The sequence below is a fragment of the Balaenoptera musculus genome, chromosome 6, assembly GCF_009873245.2.
Source record: "Balaenoptera musculus isolate JJ_BM4_2016_0621 chromosome 6, mBalMus1.pri.v3, whole genome shotgun sequence".
In the NCBI taxonomy this organism is placed as follows: Eukaryota; Metazoa; Chordata; class Mammalia; order Artiodactyla; family Balaenopteridae; genus Balaenoptera; species Balaenoptera musculus.
In genome coordinates, this window is record NC_045790.1 from 36,338,772 (window position 1) to 36,362,430 (window position 23,659).

The 23,659-nt window shown below is 41.1% G+C and overlaps 1 protein-coding gene across 2 annotated transcripts in view; it reads right to left on the minus strand.

The window, feature by feature from the left end:
- Nucleotides 1–23,659, minus strand: part of ACO1 (aconitase 1) — a 60,293-nt gene that overhangs the window by 20,200 nt on the left and 16,434 nt on the right. The window contains exons 1-12 of one of the 2 annotated variants that reach the window (XM_036854393.1): nt 21,059–21,177; nt 19,191–19,309; nt 17,966–18,134; nt 16,785–16,922; nt 8,449–8,518; nt 8,135–8,318; nt 7,482–7,621; nt 5,639–5,810; nt 4,236–4,336; nt 2,764–2,880; nt 1,513–1,672; nt 108–243 (exon numbers count right to left, since the gene is read on the minus strand). In XM_036854393.1, coding sequence (XP_036710288.1) covers nt 108–243; nt 1,513–1,672; nt 2,764–2,880; nt 4,236–4,336; nt 5,639–5,810; nt 7,482–7,621; nt 8,135–8,318; nt 8,449–8,518; nt 16,785–16,922; nt 17,966–18,134; nt 19,191–19,287 — 1,484 coding nt within the window. In that variant the 5' untranslated portion in view covers nt 19,288–19,309; nt 21,059–21,177. Of the gene's footprint in view, nt 1–107; nt 244–1,512; nt 1,673–2,763; nt 2,881–4,235; nt 4,337–5,638; nt 5,811–7,481; nt 7,622–8,134; nt 8,319–8,448; nt 8,519–16,784; nt 16,923–17,965; nt 18,135–19,190; nt 19,310–21,058; nt 21,178–23,659 lie in introns of those variants that run through there. The other variant, XM_036854392.1, reaches the window with a different exon arrangement.

Sequence of the window (23,659 nt, forward strand, 5' to 3'; positions counted from 1 at the left end):
CAATTAGACACCATCAGATAAGCTTACATCCGTTACAAGGTGACTTAGCAAAATACCTGTGGAATACAATAAAACAAAAGCAATGGTGTAAGAGATTTCTCCCTCACCCAAGCTGAGACAGGTAAGGCATGACTCCGCTTTCTCGCAGGTAGTAGGTGACCACACCACTTCCAGGAGATAGGCTAGTTTTGATGTAAGGCTTCACGTTCAGGCCAGCATCCACAGCCTTCTTTGCTAACAAGCCTGTGAAATGGTAAACACAGACACGGTGTGTGGGGCTGCCCACTCTAGGTGCCACGGACATTTCAGGAAAGAGACTGGCTTCAGTCTGCACTTCCTGCACTGCTCGACAGAGCCCCATTCATGTTGGTGCTTTCTGCCATCTTTGTTGCCTGACAGAAGTCAAAAGCTCGCTGGCCCAAAGTCATTTACATGTATTCAGTAAACTCAAAATTAGCCATGGACATGAAGAAAAAGATAAAAAGAGCTGTGCCTTTTTTTTTTTTTTTAAAGAGATAAACCTGAACCATTCATGATTATATTATAGAATGAGTATTTAATTTTTGGAGGGAAAGCAATCTTTCTAATTATATTTTATTTAGATGAAAAATAATAGGAAGGACCCCTTCTTAAAGTATGTGAATTGTGTACTTGTTGGTGAGGAATACAGTCTGCCTAGAAGATAAAAATCTAATCCTCAGATATTTCTTGAAGTGGAAGATCAAGGGCTCTTGGGCCACTTGACTCTGGGCAAATACAGAGACTATTTATTACAGGGACACTGGGTGCTCTGACTTAGGACATATCAGGGAAGTGGGAAAGAAATAAGGAGTGGGGGGTATAAAGAGACAAAAAGCTACAGACAAGCTGGTGTCTTATCTTAAGGAAATTGGTTTGTCCAAAGCTTAGGTGGCAATAGATGAATTCCTGGACAAAGAAGGTTTTCCTTACGCACTTGTCCAATTCATAAAGAAAGAACTGTTTGTGGACACAAGAGGAACTCTTAGGGATATTTTAAAATTTGGAAACTAAAGGGACATTAGAGTAATGAAACTCTGCATGTAAATATTAAATAAACAGAATTGCATAATAGGTAGATAAGTTTTATCAACCAGTGCCCTGTGCCCTAATTCAGATGCACTTGACAATGCATCTAAGACAGACTAAATTCTACTGTACAAAAAGGCCTATCGGGGGTTTTATGGAGAAAACAGTCTGTGAAATGAAAACAGTTTTTTTCCTCTAAAGTCTGACATAAGATTCTAGGCTTTACCAGAAATTCATCTTTCTGTCCTCTCTTCTCCTTATTTTCTGTGTTGATTCTAAAGACTATACTACTTTAAATGCTTTGCATTCAGCATTATTTATTGTGTAAACATTTCTGGGCCAATTAATCTCTGCATCTGGAAAGGATAAGGCTCAGGGAACTATATGTAGAACTCAGTTAAGCCCCTGGGTCATGTCTTGGGAAATTTTCACCCACACGTCCACATGACCATCAAAGGCACTTACCTGCTCCTAACATCACAGATGGATTACTGGTGTTAGTGCAGCTGGTAATGGCAGCGATTACCACAGAACCGTGAGCAAGGGTGAACTCGCTATTATTATAGATAAATGTCTTATGGTCATTATGATGGTCCAGAGCAACCTGGAATCCTTTAAATCCTTGCTATAGGAAGAAAAAAAGAAAAAAAATATATATGGTCAAAAGTTCTCACTTTGGAAGAAAAAGAAATACTTTGGTAACTATAGTTTTAAAGGCCAATTCTTAACAAAACATAAACATCTTAGCTGGTAAACTCTGAAGTGCTACAGAAAAATTGAAGTTCCCTTTACTCTTTTTAAATCTTTATAAAAGGGAGTCATGATTTCTGAATCTGATTTTGCTTTGAAATTATTAACAATTATTCCCCACCTCAAATACCGAAACGCTAAAACTACAAATTTAGCTTAGTCTAATTAGAGCTAATTAGTACAGATGTAATGGCTGCACTGAGGGCGCTGATACTAACCTTTATGGAAATTTAGAAAAAGGTGCCATTTTGGCCACATTCAACCAATCATAAGCAATAAGGCTAACACAGTGCAGCTGAACATTTGGTAAAATGCTGGCGGCATCCCGTGGATAAAATCCATCCCAAATCTTATTCATTTGAAAAATGTTCATTGAAAATCTACTGTGTACAAGATACTATGCTGGGCACTTTGTGGGATACAAAGGTGACTGTGCATAAATCCTATCCTCAAATCTACAGTCTAGTAAAGGAAATCAGACATGCAAATAGTATACAGTACCAACAATGACATTAAAGGCTATGAAACACCATCACAGGGTTTCCGACTGATGCCATGAAGGTTCAAATGAGGGAGAGATGACTTTGTGCTATGAGATCTGAGGCCACGTTGTGGAAGAGCTGAGAGATTAGGGCATGCAGACGGGGAAGGGACATGCAGGCAGGGGATGGCATGAACAAAAGTACAGTGGCCAGAAAAGTTTGGGCAAGTCGAGTGAATACTGTGGTGAGTCATGTGAAAAGGAGGGTTGAGTTGTGTTTACAGGCAATCAAGTGCTCTAAGGAAGCTGCCTGGCTCATAGCTAATACGGAGGGAGGCATCGAGGACTATAGGATGGAGAGGAAACGCCCGCAGCACCAGGCTTCAGGAAGACTCATCATCGAGGCGGGTGAAGCCTGTGCACAAAGAAGCCGGGCATGGGGCAGGGTTGGGGAGGATTTCCACCCACCTCTCCCAGGTCCCTACCTTGGCTCCAAGGCAGCTCTCAAAGTCCTTTTTCATGTCAGATACGGCAACTTTGTCCTGAGGCCTTTTGGGTCCACTGCAGCAAGGCACTACTGTTTTCAAGTCTAACTCCACAACCTGTGCACCCAAGAGAAAAGGAACCGTGGAACTGACATTATACTCACAAAGAAAAAAACACAGCCATGCCAGAGAATTTAAAACACCACAACAATAAAAATAAACTAAACTACCACATTCAAAACCAAGGAAGTCAATGTCCATTTTACACTGAAAGGATGAATTTCCAAAGTTCCAGATGAGCACTTCGATAGCGTGGGACAGGAAGAAGCCTTGCCACCTCTCAGAAAGACCAGGGTGGGCATTGTGGCTGCCGCCAGGGTCTTTCACTTGGCCATCTTTGCAAAGCAGCTCATCATCCTTTTTATTGCTTAAGTTAGTCTGAGATGGATTTTCTACTGAAATGATAGATAAACCATTGTAATTTTTCTAAGATGACTGGGGGAATGCAGCCATTAACTCATCAATGCCAAGAAACGGGCCCTAGTCTAATTGAATATTTCCTTCCCTCAATGTAATATGAAACAAAACAAGGATCCCACATCTGGTTTACCCTCCGATCTTGGCTGCTGAGAAAAATGTGGATTCAGTTTGCACCCTAGAAAGTGAATGAAGATAAGTACGTCGATGGGTAAATCAGAACAAATTGATTCACTTGCACCTCCATTTCTTTCCCCATCTATAATAATGATGTGCTTATCAGCCTTTAAATAGCTCCAGTCCTTCTAAACTCCTTTTCCAAAGATCTTCCACATAAGAGGAGTAAATCAAAAAAGGGGAGCAGGGCTTCCCTGGTGGCACAGTGGTTAAGAATCCGCCTGCCAACACAGGGGACATGGGTTCAAGCCCTGGTCTGGGAAGATCCCACATGCCGCAGAGCAAATAAGCCTGTGAGCCACAACTACTGAGCCTGCGCTCTAGAACCCACGAGCCGCAACTAATGAGCCCACGCGCCGCAACTTCTGAAGCCCGCACGCTCTAGGACCCGCGTGCTGCAACTACTGAAGCCCTCACGCCTAGAGCCCGTGCTCCGCAACAAGAGAAGCCACCGCAATGAGAAGCTCGCGCACCGCAACGAAGAGGAAGCCCCCGCTTGCCGCAACTAGAGAAAGCCCGCGCGCAGCAACGAAGACCCAACGCAGCCAAAAAATAAATAAATAAAATAAATTTATAAAAAAAAAAGTGGGGGGGGAGCACACTCAACCTAATGGCCGGGAAGAATGGGACAAGTTATGTTATTTTATGTCTACAATTCCTTATCTTTTTGATTTTTCAGCCTTTTAACACCCTGTTCTTCTGCGATAACTTGGCAATGACTAATCCTACAAATACACTCCCCAAGAAAAAACATTCACAACTAAAACCACAGGCTTGAGAAAGAGGAAACACATGTTCAGTGAAAGGCACTCTCATACCTGGGCAAAGTCTGGGTCTTGAAAGGGGTCACTGAAATTCCGAAACATTCCTACAGCCTGAAGATACTTTTTAATATGCTTTACTTTTTCTTCATCACGACCTAATGGGCATTTTAAGAAGTAACAAGTAACAGACGTTAATATTTCCTGATTAAACTAATGCCTCTACCAGAAACTATACAAGTAATGGGCATTTCACTTAAACACACACCAAGAGCTCTGCTGATATTGCAGCTTTCAGGCGAACAGTCGGACTCTCTAGCCGATGCTGCCGTTTACTAGGGGCCATTCACTGATCTGCTGTTCTACCGAAGTGACCATTTTCTGTAGAAGATTCTTACTTATAAGCACTCCTCTCTCTTTGGTTATGGGTCTTAATTAAGAGGATCCTAAGCCTCAGCGAATTGTCAAAGCATACCTCCGACACATCTGCCTTCAGCTGGCCACAGACCCTCAGCATTCCACATTATTCTTGTTAAAGTAGTAATCCCCGCAGTCTCCCACCACAGATCACCAGCTGTGTGCCCAGCACTGTGTGCTAAACATTTTAAATGCATTATTTCACTCTCTAATCCTTTATCATGACCTTATGAGACAAGTACTGTTATTATCCTCATTTATGGATGGGGAAATAGTGGCTCAAGAAGATTAAATAACTTTGCCATGGGACACAGGCCGTAAATGGCAGAACCAGGATCCGAAGCTGAGTTTAACTCCAGAGTTCAAAGTCCTAACTCGTGATGCTATATCACCAGGAATATGACCCTGAAAGCTCTGCTGTTTCATTCTGATCAAGACCCTGGTTGCAGGAGATAATACGCACGGTTTGCCCAGTTGGACAAACTGGGACACGCAGTTCTCCCAGTTCTCTAAGACTGTTTGAGAGCTTGATTCTTGGATCCACAACAGATCAGCATTTTTTTTTTTTTTTTTGCCTCTTCATTTTAACTGAATTGTAAAGGTCATCAGCTTTCAGCATGGACCTTATAACAGACGACTGTCTGATCTTCGTTAACATATTTATCATGACCTGTTGTTGGGCCCCAGTGTTCATTACATCCCCTGTCATCCTCTCCACGAAGACATGATGGAGAAATTTCTTTTAGGTTTCAGTTTAAGAAAGTGTTCAACTTCTCTGAAACCATTGGTTTCAATTCAGTAGATGTTACAAATTCGGTACCAGATCAGTAAGAGGTTCAGTGGCCACCTCTAGAGCCATAGAAACTAATCTCATCTCTGGATGTATTTTGCAGCTTTCCCCTCCCCACCATCCCTTCTCTTCTCTTCTTTAGGTTGAGTGCCTCAGCTGTTTAATCGAGGGACAGAGGCAGAAGGTAGTGCTCCAATTCTCAGCATTCTATGAATTTAGAAACAGCCTTCTGTTTTCAGGGTTCTGCACTTACCTGTCTGCACCAGGTACTTGATACTGACTTCATCAACCGGGAAAAAGGCAGCAGTGGCGCCATACTCTGGACACATGTTGGCAATTGTAGCTCGGTCGGCAATGGACAACTGGGCTACCCCTGGCCCGAAGAACTCGACAAATTTGCCCACTACCCCAACCTGGCGGAGGTGCTGAGCAACAGAACAATAGCAGAGTTTGAGACTTGATAACCTGTATTTAAAATGCAGAACTATCCCCTTGCAATTCTCATAAAGTAGCCTTGTGAGTAAACACAAAAAAATGAATTAGCCCAACATATGTTTGATTACTTTGAAAAATAAAACTTAAAAAGTAAAGCCAACTAAATACAACATGGTATCTTGGAGTAGATCCTTGAACAGAAAAGGGATTACTGAAAAAACTGGTGAAGTTTCTAGTTTAGTTAAAAATGTCACACCGATGTTAACTACTTCTGTGTCTCATAAATGTACCATCGTTATGTAAGATGTTAACATCTGGGGAAGCTGGGAGAAAGGTAACAGGAACTCTGTATTACCTTTACATCAACTCCCCTGTAAATCTAAAATTATGTCGAAACATTTCTTAAAAAAGAAAGAAAAAGTAATATAAAAACACAGATAATAAGAAAAGTTTTGCCAAATGAGAAAACTTCTTTCTAAAAATTAAATAAATTCTTTCAACTTGAATAAATTATGATTTGCACTTGTTGAATAAGCAAATGCCTTGTTTTCAAGGGTATAATGAACAAAGATCCTGAACACAGGTATAAGTCAAATGTAACCAAAAGATCCAGGCAGTCTGACTCTCACACCTTTTCCATACAAGCCATCAGCCAGGGCTGGAGCCTCAGTGACTGGCTTGGCCCTGCATGAAATCAGCTGTATGAAGTGTGGACACCCACACGGACAGGCTCTTTTGGTTACATGGAATTCTGCCAAATTTTGTGGGCGGAGCCTATATTATTCCACACTTGAATGATGCGGACATCTCTGATGAGCTATAGTGTTCAAATAAATCCCATTCCGATGTCCATGACTATTAAATCAAAAGTATAGTATCCATCCCACATACCCCAAGCCTCCAAACTATACAACCAGAAAAAACTGTGTGATAATAAAAAAAAAAATTACTTTTCTAATAGTCTTTCAAAATGAAACTGCCTTCTTTTTGCAAAGCAAGCAAATCACCAAAAAAGATTATTTCCGACAAGGGCAAATGAAAAAAAAACAACAAAAAAAACAAAACTAATATTTTCCGGCTTGGAGAAACATCTGTTACAATAATGTAACTTATAATACAGAGAATGGAATTTTAAAGTCAAAAATTATTCATAGAGTTTGTTATTTTCATATAAAGAAGAACCATGTGGAAAAAATGTAGAAGTATAAACATACACATGGAAATGATTTCTTATAACCTCAAGATAGTGATTATCTCTAGAAATGAAGAGAGTGGCTTTAGCCATAAATATTACATTTCACTTCTTAAAAAATATACATACAGAGAGAGCTCTGAAGCAAATACAGCAAAATGTTACCATCTGTTAAGTCTACATGGTGGGCATATAAATGTCATTTTAACTTCTGTGTATTTAAACTATTTCACAGTTTCAAAAAAAATTTTTAAAGAAAAAGATCCATGCAGCAACAGAAGAGTAAAATGAACATAATGATCTGAAACCTAACCGCAGAGTTCTCTCCTTATGTCATCTCTTTTAAAGTCATAAACGTACTGTTTGCTAGCATTTCTAGAGCACATGGAAACCAAGAGAGACTCCATCATGGACTTTCTTCCTATTTGTCACCACGACTCAGACCACAGAAGAGGCAGCACATTGTTACCTTGGTGATGGTGAGCACGATGTCAGTGGATGTTACCAGGGGGTGGGGATTTCCCATCAGCCTGTAGCCAATCACCTGGGGAAGCACCATGCTGATTGGCTGGCCCAGCATGACAGCCTCTGCTTCGATACCACCCACACCTGTGTGGAAAGGCATGACAGAATAATGCTTTCCTTAGTCCTCACGATATCCCTCAGGCATAGTTCAGTGTCATTAACAAGTAGTCAACCCACTTGTAGTGCTTTACTAGTATAGAGTTATATTTCCATGAAGAACAGTTATCTTTTCTCTATTTCCCTCTGTAGAATTTTTAACAAGTGTTTCTCAAAGTGTGGTCCCCCAAACACCTGTGTCAAAATCCCCTTGATTCCACCCTAAAAAGGAGAGTGGGCTTCAGGAGTCGCTGTTTTTAACAAACACCCCAGCTGATTTTCGCTTATTCTAATTCATTCTTCCAAACATTATACTGAGTGCCTAAAAGGCATGAGACACTTTTCCGGGTACTGGAAATTACTGGAAAACAGACAAAAAAAAACCTCTCTGATATTTGTGGTCACTCAAATTCATGCTGCTGGGATGTAAGGGCATCAAAGTAAATCAAGGTATTTACATAGAACAGCATAAGTGGAATAGGAACCTGGAAGAACACTCACCCCAACCGAGAACGCCCAAACCATCAATCATGGTAGTGTGCGAATCCGTGCCCACAAGACTGTCTGGGTAATAATATCCATCCTGATCAAATACCACTCTTGCCAAATACTCCAGATTCACCTGGTGGATGATTCCTGAGCCAGGAGGAATAATCCGCATGTTGCGAAAGGCCTGAGAGCCCCACTAGGATTGAAAAATGGGGAGAACACTATGAATGCCAGACACACCTTTATGCAGCTCACCTCCTTGGCACCTCTTCCTCATACCCCACACACATAAAGAATCAACCAATGGAGCCAAACTCTGCCCATACCTTTAAAAATTCAAATCGTTCTCTATTTCTTTCAAATTCCAAGTCTTGATTCTTCTGTAAACTGTCTGCCCTGTCAAAGAGAAAAACTAAATGTATAAATTTTAAGGCGTAAAATGTTACTGGTCAAATTTATAGGTGATAAGAAAGAAAATGGCAGTTTCATCTGCAGGCTTGCTGGGTGGTATTATGCATTCATTCACAGGGGAAAGAGGTAATTAAAGAAAGTAAAAAGAATAATTATTTTTGGTTCAGGTGATTTTTATAATGCCTTTAAACATGGTGGGTAGAAAACATTAAGTGAATTTAAGTTAAAACTATTCTAATCATAAAGTCTGACTCTTAGGAACAGACTCAAGACATTTATGATGACAACAGCAGCTTAGATATTTAAAGAAGCTTTCTTTCTGTACTCCTTTCTTACCTATGACCTTGTTACAACACCTCTCTGAGCTGAGCCATATCTGGGCTGGCATTTTCATCTGTTTTATGTTGGGAGGTAGGGAACCAGTGATGCCAGGAGGCACAGGAATTTATAGAATCACAATCTCCTATCTTTCAAAAGGAGGTTTATGAGGAGGATGGTGCCACTCAAGAACATCTGTAAAGCCCAGATTATATACCGAGGTTTGCTCAAAGTCATTCAGTTCATCAGGACTGACATGGACAATTCAGGGCATCAGGAAGCTTTTCCAGAATTTTTATTATCAAACTACATTGTTTTGAGTCAAGGTAGAGTACGTCATAGTGACAACTCGGCATGGTTAGCACGCAGGAAGCGCTTACAAACTGTCATGGGTTGAGTGAACATAGGAAAGGATAGTGAAATTAATAGCTAAGACCCAAGTCAGACTTCACTAATTGATAGTCAACACTTACTGACGTTACTAGGAACTAGGCTCTAAAGTGCTTTACATTTATTTTCTAATTTAGTCTTCAAAATAGCCCTTTGAGCTAGGGGCAACTAATATCCACATTTTTCAAAAGAGGAAACAGACACAGAGAGTAAGAAACTTGTTCAGGACCTCACAGCTAGTAAATGATGGAATTGGTATTGAAGCCCAGGCAGTCTGACTCAGGAATGATGCTCTGAATCCCTACGCCGCCTCCCTGTAGTAGTAGTTGCAGAAGCTGTAGCAGCAATGGTGGTAGTGGTAATAGCAACAACTACCATAATAATAATAACAGCAGGAGCCAAAGTGCAAGACTGCACGATGCGTCATAGGCTCCAGGTGCTTTACACACATGAACTCATTCAGTCATCATAACAACCCCTCACGTAGGTACTACCATTACCCCAATGTATGGAAGAGGAAGCTGAGGCATAGAAAGATTAGTTAACTTCTCCAAGGTCAGATGCTTGTAAATTACAGAGTGGTCACCTGAACCCAGGTCTGACCGGTCCCGGAGCCTCTACCTGAACCACTATACCCACTTTCTTCTGTCATTTATTAATGATCTACAGAGCCTACCTGGTGCCACATGCTGGGCGTACAAAGGTGCAGAAGGGGCACGTGTGCTGCCCAGCTGGAGCTCAGAGCCTAGCGAGAGACACGGAGAAGCAACCAGGCAACCATGAGAGTGTGATTATCAATGTCATGATACGGGAAGTACAGGGTGCCAGGGGAGCGCCCAGAAAGGGCCATCAACTCAGACCAGGGAGCCAGGGATGCCTTCCAGAAGGCAGTGACATCGATGTAGTCTGGAGGGCGAGGGGGAGTCTGCCAGATGAACACGGGTAGGCAGGCACTCCCTGAGAAGAAAAAGACTCTGGGCTTCCCTGGTGGCGCAGTGGTTGGGAATCTGCCTGCCAATGCAGGGGACACGGGTTCGAGCCCTGGTCCGAGAAGATCCCACATGCCGCGAAGCAACTAAGCCCGTGAGCCACAACTACTGAGCCTGCGCGTCTGGAGCCTGTGCTCCGCAACAAGAGAGGCCGCGATAGTGTGAGGCCCGCGCACCGCGATGAAGAGTGGCCCCCGCTTGCCGCAACTAGAGAGAGCCCTCGCACAGAAACGAAGACCCAACACAGCCATAAATAAATTAATTAATTAATAAAAAAAAAAAAAAAAAAAAAGACTGGAGGCACTTATTATTTACTCTACAAATACACATTCAGTTACCATGCGGATTTTTTTTCTTTTTCTCTTGATGTGAATATTCTTCCATATAAGTGTCAGTTGCTTTGATGGAATCAATTGCTGAGAGTATCTTAGAGCAGGGGTTGGTCCACAAACTACGGTTCATGAGTCAAATCTGGCCCAATACCTGTATATGTTTGGCTGTCAAGCAACGAATAATTTTTATATTTTTAAAGGCTGGAAAAAAAATAAACGGAGACAGTATGTGGCCAGCAAAACCTAAAGTATTTACTATTGGCCCTTTACAGTAAAAGTTTGCTGATCTCTGACATGAAGAATGAATGTCTGTGAATGTGTGTACGTGTTAGAGAAAAGTAGAAGAAATGGAGAAGGAGAGATCCTAGTGTAGTGGAACAAGGCAGTTGTTCTGATCCCCGCCCTGACCCCTGATCAGCAGCCCCTGTGGACCCTCTGGACCCGATGCAGCTATTCTTGAAGGTACGCATCTCCACCTTCGCACTAGTACACTAAGGGCTCCATCCCTCCGGTCCCCACCTGTCTCTTCAGGTCCAGATCCACAGTCCCAATGTATCCTGGGCACCTGCATCAGGAACACCTCGGGCACCACAAACACAGCAGGTCAAACCCTAATGTGTGACCTTCTTTCCTACATTTCTTCCTCATCTCTGCCTGTCCATCTCTCATCTAATGACCTCCTCTTCTCCCACTTAGTACCTACAGATATCAGAGTATTAATTCAGAGACAGCTTCCTCTCTAGTTTCTCTGTCAGTCTAGTCAACCTATCTTTTGTACTGTCACCAGAATCAGTTTTCCAAACTACAGATCATCACAACCCATCTTGAATCTGTCAATGGATCCCATTTTCTAAATAAAGTACAAATCCCTTGCCTTAAAAAACAAGGTCCTTCAGTCTGACCTCAGACTTCCTTTAAGAGCCCTCTCCCATCCTCCAGTCCAAACTTTCAGTTTCAGCTGCACTGTGGCCCTCATACTCTCTCAAACCTCACTTTCCTCATGCCTTTGCATGCTCTGTTCTCTCTGTGTAGAATGCCTTTCCAGCTCTTCGCTCTTTGGTAAACATGCCTGGAGACCCAGATTAAGTGACACTCCTGGAAGAGCCCCCCTGACTCTCCAAGTTAGTGCTTTGGTTCCTACACTTACTAACTGCATTCAAGCTGTGCATTCTCTAATCTCTCTACTATTCTAGACTAACCTGCTTCTTGAATAAATACTGGCACACAATAGGTCTGTTAAATGGATTTAATTTTACCAAAAAAAGGGAAGGCATATTGGAATATTATTCTTAATCATGTATGGCCCTGCCCCATCTCTTCTGCTGAGCTCTGAGCACATGTGGACTCCCAGTCATTATGCCTTGTCCTCTTGTCTCCAGAAGGATTTCAGAGTTTCTCACAACAGAAGCAAGGTTGGAAGAGGACCATTTACCCCAGAGAATGCTGGGACCGTCAGTTCGATATACATGACATAGTCACAGGACAAGCAGAAGCCAGAAATGCTTAGGCTGCTTTAAGATATGTTAAATTCTAGGTAAAAAAAAGTTAAAATTAAAAAAAAATTAAAAATAAAATTAAAAAAACAACCCTATTTACTCACTAAAACAAAAAATCTTTCATGCTAACCTTGGCTCTTTAACTTAGTTCTAGTTATTCGAATGAATAAACAGACCTAGAATTCAGATTTTTCCACCACTCAGAACTTTCCTAGATTTACCCAATCTGGTGAACTTTCAATAAGATCTCTGAATGTGAATGGCCTCACACACTAAAGAGGAAATTTCTCCTTATTTACATAAGTTGAAATCAGATTTGGATGTAGTTCAAAGTTTCTGAGTATTACATTTAATGGTACTCCAGAAATTCACAGACAGTATTTATAGAGAAGATAGTTTTGACACTCATGAAATCTGGTCAGAAATTGCTATGATATTCTTCTTGGGATTTTAAAAAAGGTTATTTCTGAGATAACTTTGTAAAACATTACAATAATGCATTAGTTAGATCCTCGATTCCTAAAGATGGTGTGAAGCCAATTACTATTATTCACAGCAGGGAAAGAGCTTAGAAATACTTAACTGAGAAAATTCACCATCCCACCACTCCTTACTTCATTCTGGAAGTAGCTGGAAATAAGCCCACAGCACACAGTTCCACAAAAGCTGAGACATCACACTTAATTCCTTACAAAAATGAGGAAAGAGACTGGGAGGTCAAATTGCAAAACCAAACTCAAGAAATAAAAACAAAACACTAGCAATGAAAATACTTCTCGGGCTTCTCTGGTGGTGCAGTGGTTAAGAATCCACCTGCCCATGCAGGGGATACGGGTTCGAGCCCTGGTCCGGGAAGATCCCACATGCCACAGAGCAACTAAGCCCATGCGCCACAACTACTGAGCTTGCACTCTAGAACCCGCGAGCCACAACTACTGAGCCCGCGTGCCACAACTACTGAAGTCTGCGCGCCTAGAGCCTGTGCTCCGCAACAAGAGAAGCCACCGCAATGAGAAGCCCGCACACCGCAACGAGGAGTAGCCCCCGCTCACCGCAACCAGAGAAAGCTGTGCACAGCAACGAAGACCCAATACAGCCAAAAATAAATAAATAAATAAATTTATAAAAAAAAGAAAATACTTCTCATAGAAGTGTTTCTCTTTAATTTAAAAAAAAAGTGTTTGCTAGATTTGGATATCATTTTGGATCAAAGTTCACCCCTAGACTTTGCTATTTTCATCACAATGTTTTCAGTATTACAATATAAATGAAAAAGGTCCATAAAAAATTGAAACCAGAGTTGATGGATGTCAAGGTTTAAGGAGAAAACCAAGTCACAATGAAGTTGGTGCTGACTCAGATTCTTTACCTGCTTAATTGTCAGGAGCTCTTTTGAGTTTTGAGTCAAATAACTTTAGACATTAAAACAATTACAATTCTGTCTCCACCAGTACTTTCACCTTCCAGGCCAGGGAAATGAAGATAAATCTGTCAACACCAATGAGACTTCAAGAAAAAGTTGCCCATGATTTTGTGAGGCTACTTTTAATAATTTCTGAAGTGGGACTTTAGGAAACATACTTACTCTCCAATAGGATAATAGTTTGTGTATTTTTCACTCTTCCCTTTAAAATCAAAACATTAAATTGAGCTCATGTGATTTAAGGAAAAAAAAAAAAAAGACATGTTGCCCAAGGATGGGTTTAGAGTCCAAAGAAAAGGGAAGAGCTAGCAAGTATCCAGTCTGTTTGTTCCAAGAACCATCAATTCAGGGGACAAAGCAGTTTTCTCTCTATTCCTGAATTTCTCTGATTTGGATATTGGCAATACTAATTTGAGAATGACCTGTTTCTACATTTCTCTTGAGGCTGTATGGAACCCACTTAAATCCCCAAGGAAGCAAATAAATGTTTTTGCTTTTTTTTTCCTTTGAGTGGTTGGTTTCATATTCTTAAATGACTTTCTATTATAAAAACAATAGCTTTTTATTGTAAAAATAAAGAACAGTTACAATTGCTTAGCAGTTTGGCACTTCGCTTTCCAATTTTTTAATCTTTGCCTAGAGTTTCATCGACCTGAGATCACTCTATACATGCAATTTTTATCTAGCTCATTGAGCCAAGACATGAGCATGTTCCAAATGTTATTAAGGATTAAAATATAACCGTAAAGGTTACTTAATAATTCACTTTAAGGATGTACCATAATTTAATAAATCACTCTCCTTTGTTGGACACCTAGAATGCTTTTAAGTTTTCACTATTATAAATAATACTTTAATAAGCACTATTTAGTCATTAAGCTTTTGCTGAATTTCAGATATCTATAAAGTGTATGTTTAGAAGTGGAAATTCCAGGACAAAGGATATGGCACATTGCTTTCATCATTTCTGATTTGTAGTGCTATCAGCAGTGTATAAAAGTGTCTCCCTCCTGACACATTTATAATTAATAACATTTATTTTCTAAACTATGTTGATAAGAGAAAATGGTATCTCAAGGATTTAATTTACCTTTTTATTACTTGTAAAGTTGAAAAGGCTTTATATACTGTTTACCATTTGTATTTCCTTTTATTGTGAAATGTCTACTTTCCTTTGCCCATTTATTTGCTGGGTTTTACTATTTTTTAATAGATTATACATATTCTTTATATATTAGGGATATTAACTCTTTATTGAAAATATTTTTCAAGTTATCTCCTGGTAACTTTGAAGTCATTAAATCTATAGGTTTTTTTTTTCTTTGTTTCATTCATTGCTTCTAAATTTAGAAAGGTCTTTCTCATCAAGACATTTGACACTATATAATTAAATTTTCTTCAAAATCTTTGATGATTTAATTTTTAAAATATTAATGCTTTAAATCATATGAACTGTTCTCTCTACCAAATAATTAATTTTCCCAGCATTGTATGCAGAACAGTTATTTCTTTCTAACTAATGTTCTATCTAAAGTTGGAAATAATTTTATTTAGTTATACTTCTAGGTTAAGATATCAGCCTTCTAGTAGTACCTGGCTGCCCTCCTTGTATCCAGATCCTCGTTGTATAATCTTGCAGTTACTGGAGTGTACTCCTTCACCCCTGACTTTGGGCTCAACTGTGCAACTTGCTTTGATTCATGTGATTGTGAATAGAAGTGATCCTATGTCAGTCCTCATCTAGGCCTCAAGAGATGCTGCAGGTTCCCGCTTGCCTTCTTGAGCCTCTGTGATCACCACATAACTGCCTTCTCCTTTAGCCTGGGTCCCCAAGAAGCACACATAGAATGGAGCTGTCCCAGCTGCCCTACCGATGTGCCAAGGCTGGGTGAGGCACAGCTGCCGAACTGCACTCAGCTGAGATCAGCTGAGCTCCCACCCAACTTGTAGATGTGTAAGAAATAAATTCTTATTGTCTTCTGCTACTGAGATTTTATTGGTAGGATTGGTAGGTTGTTGATAGGATTTTAGCAGGAAGAGAGAAGTGGATATCCTGAACAATAGAAGGAAAAAAGGAAAAGAAAGGGATAGACTTTATGGACACCCACGTGGAGAGGCAGAGATGGCCAGATATGAAATAGTTACTTGGAATCAAAAAGGAATAAGACTCCAGTGGTTGAAAATAAAAAAAGCCAAACTCTTTTAAAGTCAGACACATACTTGTATTGACAAGCTCTCATGGCAGAATTTGTATGTGTTTTTCACCCAGACTTCAAGCTTAAACACAGGCTGTTCCCACCCAAGAAGTAAATAGAAAAAAAAAAAAAACGATTTAATCCCCCCTGCCCCAACCCTGAAAAAAAAAAAACTTCAGGGGAAAATATTTATTAAGTTTGAGTTTTCCTGAATATACTTTTTAAAGATTTTTCTTCTTTTTTAAATTTATTTTTATTTTTTAATAGATCTTTATTGGAGTATAATTGCTTCACAATACTGTGTTAGTTTCTGTTGTACAACAAAGCAAATCAGCCATATGCATACACATGTCCCCATATCCCCTCCCTCTTGAGCCTCCCTCCCATCCTCCCTATCCCACCCCTCTAAGGTCATCGCAAAGCACCGAGCGGATCTCCGTGTGCTATGCTGCTGCTTCCCACCAGCCAACTATTTTACATTCAGTAGTGTATATATGTCGATGCTACTCTCACTTCGCCCCAGCTTCGCCCTCCCACCCCGTGTCCTCAAGTCCATTCTCTATGTCCACATCTTTATTCCTGCCCTGCAACTAGGTTCATCAGTACCATTTTTTTTCTTTTTAGATTCCATATATATGCGTTAGCATACGGTATTTGTTTTTCTCTTTCTGACTTACTTCACTCTGTATGACAGACTCTAGGTCCATCCACCTCACTACAGATAACTCAATTTCGTTTCTTTTTATGGCTGAGTAATATTCCACCGTATATATGTGCCACATCTTCTTTATCCATTCATCTGTCGATGGACATTTAGGTTGGTTCCATGTCCTGGCTATTGTAAATAGAGCTGCAATGAACATTTTGGTACGTGACTCTTATTGAATTACGGTTTTCTCAGGGTATATGCCCAGTAGTGGGATTGCTTGGTCATATGATAGTTCTATTTTTAGTTTTTTAAGGAAACTCTATACTGTTTTCCATAGTGGTTGTATCAATTTACATTCCCACCAACAGTGCAGGAGGGTTCCTTTTACACACAAAAAAGACTCACACTCTGCGATTTTGCACAAAGCAGAAAACCCAAGTATTCATCCTAGTCTCTCACCTTCTGTTGAAATCAACCTGGATGGAATGATCAATGACAAGGTCAGCGGGACAGATAGGGTTTATTTTCTCTGGATTTCCTCCTAACTTTTTCACAGCATCACGCATGGCAGCAAAGTCAACCACAGCTGGCACACCCCTAAGAAAAGGGAGATTAAGCAGAAAACAAATCTGTTAAACAAGTGCCATGGGATTTTTCAGCTTTTGCCTCTGCTGATAATATTGGCAATGGGGCTGTCTCATCAGTGGTGCTAACAATGGATGTGTTAGAAAAGTGAAAGTGTCTAAACACATTCCCTTCAGCAGAAATCACATCAGTAATAAGCGCCACGATTGAGTGGTACCTCTATATGCAATTTTATCCCTGCATTGAAGTTCACAGCCAATATGGTCTAAACAGAGAAACTGTGGGAAAGCTGGCAATTAAAAACTCTGGAACTTTTTCTGCCATCACTGTTCCCTATTCATATGGTGGGCTGACAAAGACCTGGACAAGATATACGGATCACGCCCTTCAACTTCAGACCAAATTTAAAGGAATGGATATAATTCAGAAAAGTAGGCTGTGAATCAAATTTATACTAAGTGAATGCTTCCTTTTTATTAGAGAATAAAATTTGGGTGATCTTCCTCTAAAAAAAATGAAATTTGCTCTCCAGAAGGAATAAAATAACATCATTTCAAAATGAAACGGTAATGTCTCAAAATGAAGCTGTGATGGGGAGCAATTCCTGGGAATAGCAGGATGTGAGCAGAGGCTTAACAGCAACACAACAGGCCTTGTGAACTACGTATCTCCCCTCAGGCGAAACATATCAACATTCCAAGGACAGCTGTTTGAAACCTGGCTCCTTGGGTGATAGGACACAGGGGCGAAAAGATTCCGAGATAGCTCCACTCCATGCTGTTTCTTTCAGCTTTTGCTAGTACACTTAGGACTAGGATATTGAAGACCAAGGACAAAGACCTTTGCCACTGGAAAAGGTGGAGTGAGTATGCATCCTGATTTGCCTGAGATTATCTCTTCCCGTCTGGGATGACTGCCCCCTTTTGCTTCCAACCGTCTCTGAATGTTGAGTGAAAAATTATACAGTCACTGTGTTTTTTATTTTTGATTTTAAGAAGCTTTCTTTAAAGGCTGACAAGGGATGCAGAGAAAGAGTGAAGTGACATGAGGCTCACGTGAAGTCCTGCAGGATGACGCGGGCAGGCTTAAATGGCACTTCTATGTTCTTATGCTGCATGACATTCCAATTTAGGATATTTTCAACATCATTTTTCTTCACCAAAAATTGATCACAGTTCCGAATGGCTGCCTCCAGGAGAACTCTGATAGAAAATGGTAGTCGTCCTAGGAGTAAAAGAGAAAGTAAAACAAAACAAAACCCATGAGACATCTTATTATAAGAGCTCTCTAAAGCCGAACTCCATACAAACTTGATACAAGGCATCACACTATTCTTGCAGCAGGGGAAGAGAGTAAATTTAAACTGATCTCAACAGTTTAAAATACAAGACTATTGAATGGATTTAGGAGACATTCAGTACTAGAAAATACCAACAGCCTAGGCAAAAAGAAAATATTACAGTTAAATCTTTCATAATAAATGGTTGCCTAGCCTTGGAACCCAGTAACAGAATTTCCCTTAAGTCATCGCGAAAGACATCAGTCTAGATAATTTACTGTATTACTGTTAGCAAGTAACACACACATACACAAGTAGTATTTCTTATGAAACCTAGTGTTTAAGAAATGAGAAAATAACCCCTTTACAATTATTATAATAAGACTAAAGAATAGTCAGATACATCTTTCAAAGGAAATAAACCCCTAAACACCACATAGTATGGTCATTGGTAACTGTGTTTTCTAGAATAAAACAATGGTAATTCATAAGAAAAGTTATTTTGTTTATAAAAGAAATGGTCCATCCGGATACATGAGAATTATTTACCAGTATTATCCAGAAAAGGCAAGACTACAAAGGTAGAGAAGCACAGGAGTTGGAATAAAAAAGGCTTGTGTTTTCATCCTCTTCTGCTACCTACATAATTGTTATTTAATCATATCATTTACTCTCTCTGGGCCTCAGCTTCCTCAGGACTTCTTATGTTTTTAAACATAACATGATAGGGTTGTTATTCAGATTAAACAATATATATGTACAAACACTCTCTATACTAAATGTTATGTACATGTTACATATATATAATCATTATTATCTACTTGAAAATGAGCAATGTAAGAAAGGTGTGTATTTGTGTGGTTAACCCAAGACCATTCAGCCATCTCTGCTACTCCCTCTTCCAACTCTCCTAAAGGCTAATTTATTAAGTAGCTAACTTATTATGCAAATGATATTCCAATTACTATCAGAGCACTTACATCATAGAGCCATGTACCTACCATATCTTGAATCTTCCAATTTATTCAAATTGAAGAACTTCTTTCCTGGTTGTGCAGGATCCAAAGGCTCAGCGAGGTGTGCAAATGGGTTGCTCATGATTCCTGATGGCCACGTGTCCCTGAAAAGGACAGAGAACATTTAATTTCTACTCTCAAGGCTGGACCTTATTTATTCAATGAGTGTTTGCCCTCTTTAACAATTTTGATACACATTCACTTCAAGAAATCACTTATTATCTTCTCAGAGTAGGGGAAAGGTGGGACAAAAATGAATAAAAAAATGATATCCTTAGCAAAGAAAGTGGGCTCTGTGAAGCTATTTGTGAAAGCTAGGATTCACCTCTCAAGAGTACATACAATTCCAAACTTCTTTTGCCTTATCTGTATACAACTTTCCAAATTTCTTGCACTGGTAAGTCATGAGGAAAAAGGGAAATGAAGGATGTGTTGCATGGTAAATCTCGAATATATGAACAGACCTCTGAGCTGGACTCATGTTTTGCTTGATAGGAGGTTAAGAGGTCCGGAGCAGGTAACATAGTGCAACTGTATAAAACTTGAGCTCTGGAAGAGCGGACTTGAAAGCAGCTGTCTTCTGTTGTAACTGTCTCTGCAGCGTTTTAAATAAACCTGTTAGTTGGAAGTCTTCCCCACTCACTTTTGAGTTGGTAGCAAGAGTGAGTTCACATCAGGTAATCTTTAAGATACACTGTGGTGGCATAAAGGCCCAAACTCCCGAGATATGTTTGGAGAGGACCCTCTACCCCAGCTCTGGGCAGAATTTCTCCTTATCTTTTTATAAATTATAAGTGGTGAACAAGAAAGGACACTGTTCCTGGCCTCCACCACACAGATAAACGGCGATTTCAAATAACTTAACTATATAACTTAGAGCAAAACACTCCGGGGTGGGAGTTGGAAGACTTGCTTTCTAGTCCTACCCCTTGGGCAAAAATCCTTTAATCGATCCATTCTCCAACAGTCTTAATTTTAAGATAATAATAGTAACATTCCCCTATCTAATCCAAGGTTTTTATGAATAAATATTCATAAAACCTATTTTTGGGATGACTGATATGGAATGATCAACATATTACTATGAAATGAAAACAAAGTACAATATCTTATTCAACTTATGATTGGGTAACACCCTGATAAACCCATTGTAAACTGAAAACATCGTAAGTTGAAATGTATTTAATATACTAAGCTACTGAACATCACAGCTTAGCCTAGCCTACCTCAAATATTCTCAGAACACTTACGTTAGCTTACAGTTGGGCAAGATCATCTAACAAAGAGCCTCTTTTATAACGAAGTGCTGAATATCTCATGTAATTTATTGAATACTGTACTGAAAATGAAAAACAGGGTGGTTGTCTGGGTACAGAATGGTTGTAAGGGTATCGGTTGTTCATCCTCCTGATCGTGTGGCTGACTGGGACTCATCACAAGAGAGTATTGTACCACATACCGCATATTGTACCGCATACCACCAGCCCGGGGAAAGATCAAAATTCAAAATTCAAAGTGTGTTTCTACTGAATGCCTATCGCTTTTGCACCAAAGTGGTCAAAAAATTGTAAGTCAACCCATTGTAAGTTGAGGACCGTTTGTACAGAAAACAACTGTTTGTGGGGATAAAAAGTGACAAGTGGGCCTTGTCTCCATAGACAGGCCCATGTCTTCGTTCAGACACAAAAGAGACTGGTTCCTTTAAGAGGGACAGAGGCCTAGAAGTCAGGATTGGGAGAAAGACTCAGCTTCGTTGTATATCCTTTGGTATTATTTGCATTTTTAACTGTACAAATATAACTGTTTGAAAACTAGTTAAAAACTTAAAAGAGATAGACGATGAGCACACCCACCGTGTCTAAAAGTCCAGTGCCAGGCAGTTCGGGGGAGAGGCAGTTGAGTGAGAAGCAACCCCTGCCTTCCTGGAGCTGCGAGTGCAGAGACAATGGGGTGAGCCGGGCACGGACCGGCAACAGGCGTGAGAGAATGAGAAGGAAGGGTGCGGTGGTCTGCCGAGCGCCTTTTTACTAGGAATCGCCTCTTTCCCCTAGTCCCACGTGGTTTTTGCAGGAGCTGCCATTTGGTGGGGGAGAGGGAAGGCCAACTGACTTCTCTAGGAATTCCGGAACTGAAATTAAAGAAAGCCTAGCACGGGATGCTGGGGCGTGCCCTAGATCATCTGCAGTAGAATTACCTGGGGCTCTTTCTTGTTAAAAATAGGCTCCCGAGTCCCGCCGCTGAGCTACTGAATCAGAAGGGGCTGCGGGAGGCGGCAGGAATTCGACAGTCTCCCAGGTGTCTCTAGCACGTGTCCAGTTTGAGAATCATTGCTGGACACCGTGGAGGGCCAGGTGAGGAAGGTACACTGGATTCAGAAAGCAGGGAGGTACCGTGGAAAGTATATGTTTGAGAGGGGGAGTGAATCGCAAGCAAAATACCACACGGTTCAGGAAGGGGGCCTGAACAAGTGAAGCAGGCAGCGCAGGGGCCTGGCAGCCGGGGCAACGTGTGCCCGGCTAAGGGAGTGGCAGCCACTTGGCTCCAGCCGCAGGCTGCATGCAGGAATATGCCAGCCCAGTGTGGACAGAGCCAAGTTTTCAAGCGAGGCTGGCAATCTGGATCTCTACACGAACATTCTTGATTTATAAATGTTGGTAACTAGATTTTTCTAAACTGCTGAGTGGGCCTGCAGCACAATGGCCAAACCAAACACGCCTGAGGGCACTACCTGACCTGTGTTCTAACTTAGCCTGGCAGATGTTTTGGAGGAATGGGAGGTAACCACAGAGAGAAAACTCAGGCGGGAAACTCTGGAAGTGGTGGGAACCCCTCGCTGAACTGGGCACGGTGGGCTGTTCATATCTTTCAAAAGCCTGAAGTCACTGAATCATCCCTAAAGGGGCTCAGTCTGCCAAAATTCTGTGGTTAAACCAGTTGCCAAATTGTACCCATATTTGCCATGGTGCAGTGAGGACACAGGACACAACGTGTCAGTTTGCTTCCCCGTAGCTTATAAATGCCCTGGCAGAACTTTGGAAGCCTTACACGACTCCTGCTGTTCCTACCACCCTACAAAGCCAGCTGGTATTTCAGGATGGATATAGTGACCGGTATGGCTCTTGTAGAAAATGTGTCGTATAACGCACTCTCCATCTGCCTCCTTTTTTCCTTAGAGGCTAGATAATTGTGTAGTTTCACTATATAAATGAAGGAAATTTTACTTGCCGAAGTTAGGAGAGAGAAGAGCCAATGACTAATTACTAAGTGTCAGCACGTGCCAAGTGCTTCATACCATCTTCTATAACTCTGGCAACATCTCTGTAAATTCCAGCCTATCATTACTCCCATTTTACAGCTGAGAAAAGTGCAGCTCGGAGAGATGGAAAAACTCGCCTCGGGGCAAACATCCAGTAAGAGGCAGAGCTAGGTTTTGAACTCTGGCTTTTTCCACCAGCCCCTTGGGGCTGCCTCTCCAGGTGTGGCAATTCCTGGTTTGAAGATGGTGCTGGCTGGAGGTCACCAACCAACCCCCAGCGCTGAAAAAAGCCAGGAGACGCATGGGCCTGAGAAATCCTCCTACAAGAGGCAGTTTTGAATACTAGAGTTGCCTTTCCTTCTTTCTAGGGGTCACCCAGCACAATGGCCTGAGCCAGGCATTGATTGTCACATGTCCCTTGCCACTCTGAGCCACAGGTCAGTGGAAAGCAACAGCAGCTGTGTTTTTGCAACCCCAAACTGGTTTTGCTTGGAAGTTGGGAAATGGACCTTCCCCCCCCCACCCCACCCCCGCACCACCACCCCCTTATAAGCCTGGAGGGTTCTGGAAATCAGAGCCACTCCACAGTTTCACTCATTCTATCACTCTTGTTTCAAATGACCTTATAGGAGTTCCCAGTGCTTTAGTAATCCCAAGAGGGAGCCAAAACAACCACATGCCAAGGAGGGTGTGAGGGGAAAGATCTCTGGTTTGGAAACAATCCAGATCCAAAGTAGAATCTAGGCATTGTGAATGTACCTAGGTCTGCCTTACCCTGGCCAGAATCCTAGCCCATCCCCAAACCTTGAGTATTACCCCAAATTATCCCAAGATCTGTGATTTTGCTAGAAACGCCACCAACTGGTCAGGGAATCCTTTCAACTTCCACAACCACAGAAAGCACAGACCCCACTGTTTCAATTCCTTTCTTATCTGCATTGTTCCTGCCTTTTTTTCTGTTTTGTCTAATCCCCATTCAACACTAATAAAAGAGAGGAATGAGCAAACAGAGAGGATCTGGGGGGAGAGGGTGGAGTGTCATCCTAGGTTTTTTCTCTTTTGGAAGAGGGAAGAATTAGTAGGCATGGAAATATGTTCGGGTTGCTGCCTCTTGTGTTCCACAGAATAAGGTGGTACTGCATGGAGGCAAAGGAAATAAAAAAGAGAAAGAGAAAAAAGAAAAGGAAAGAAGGGGAAA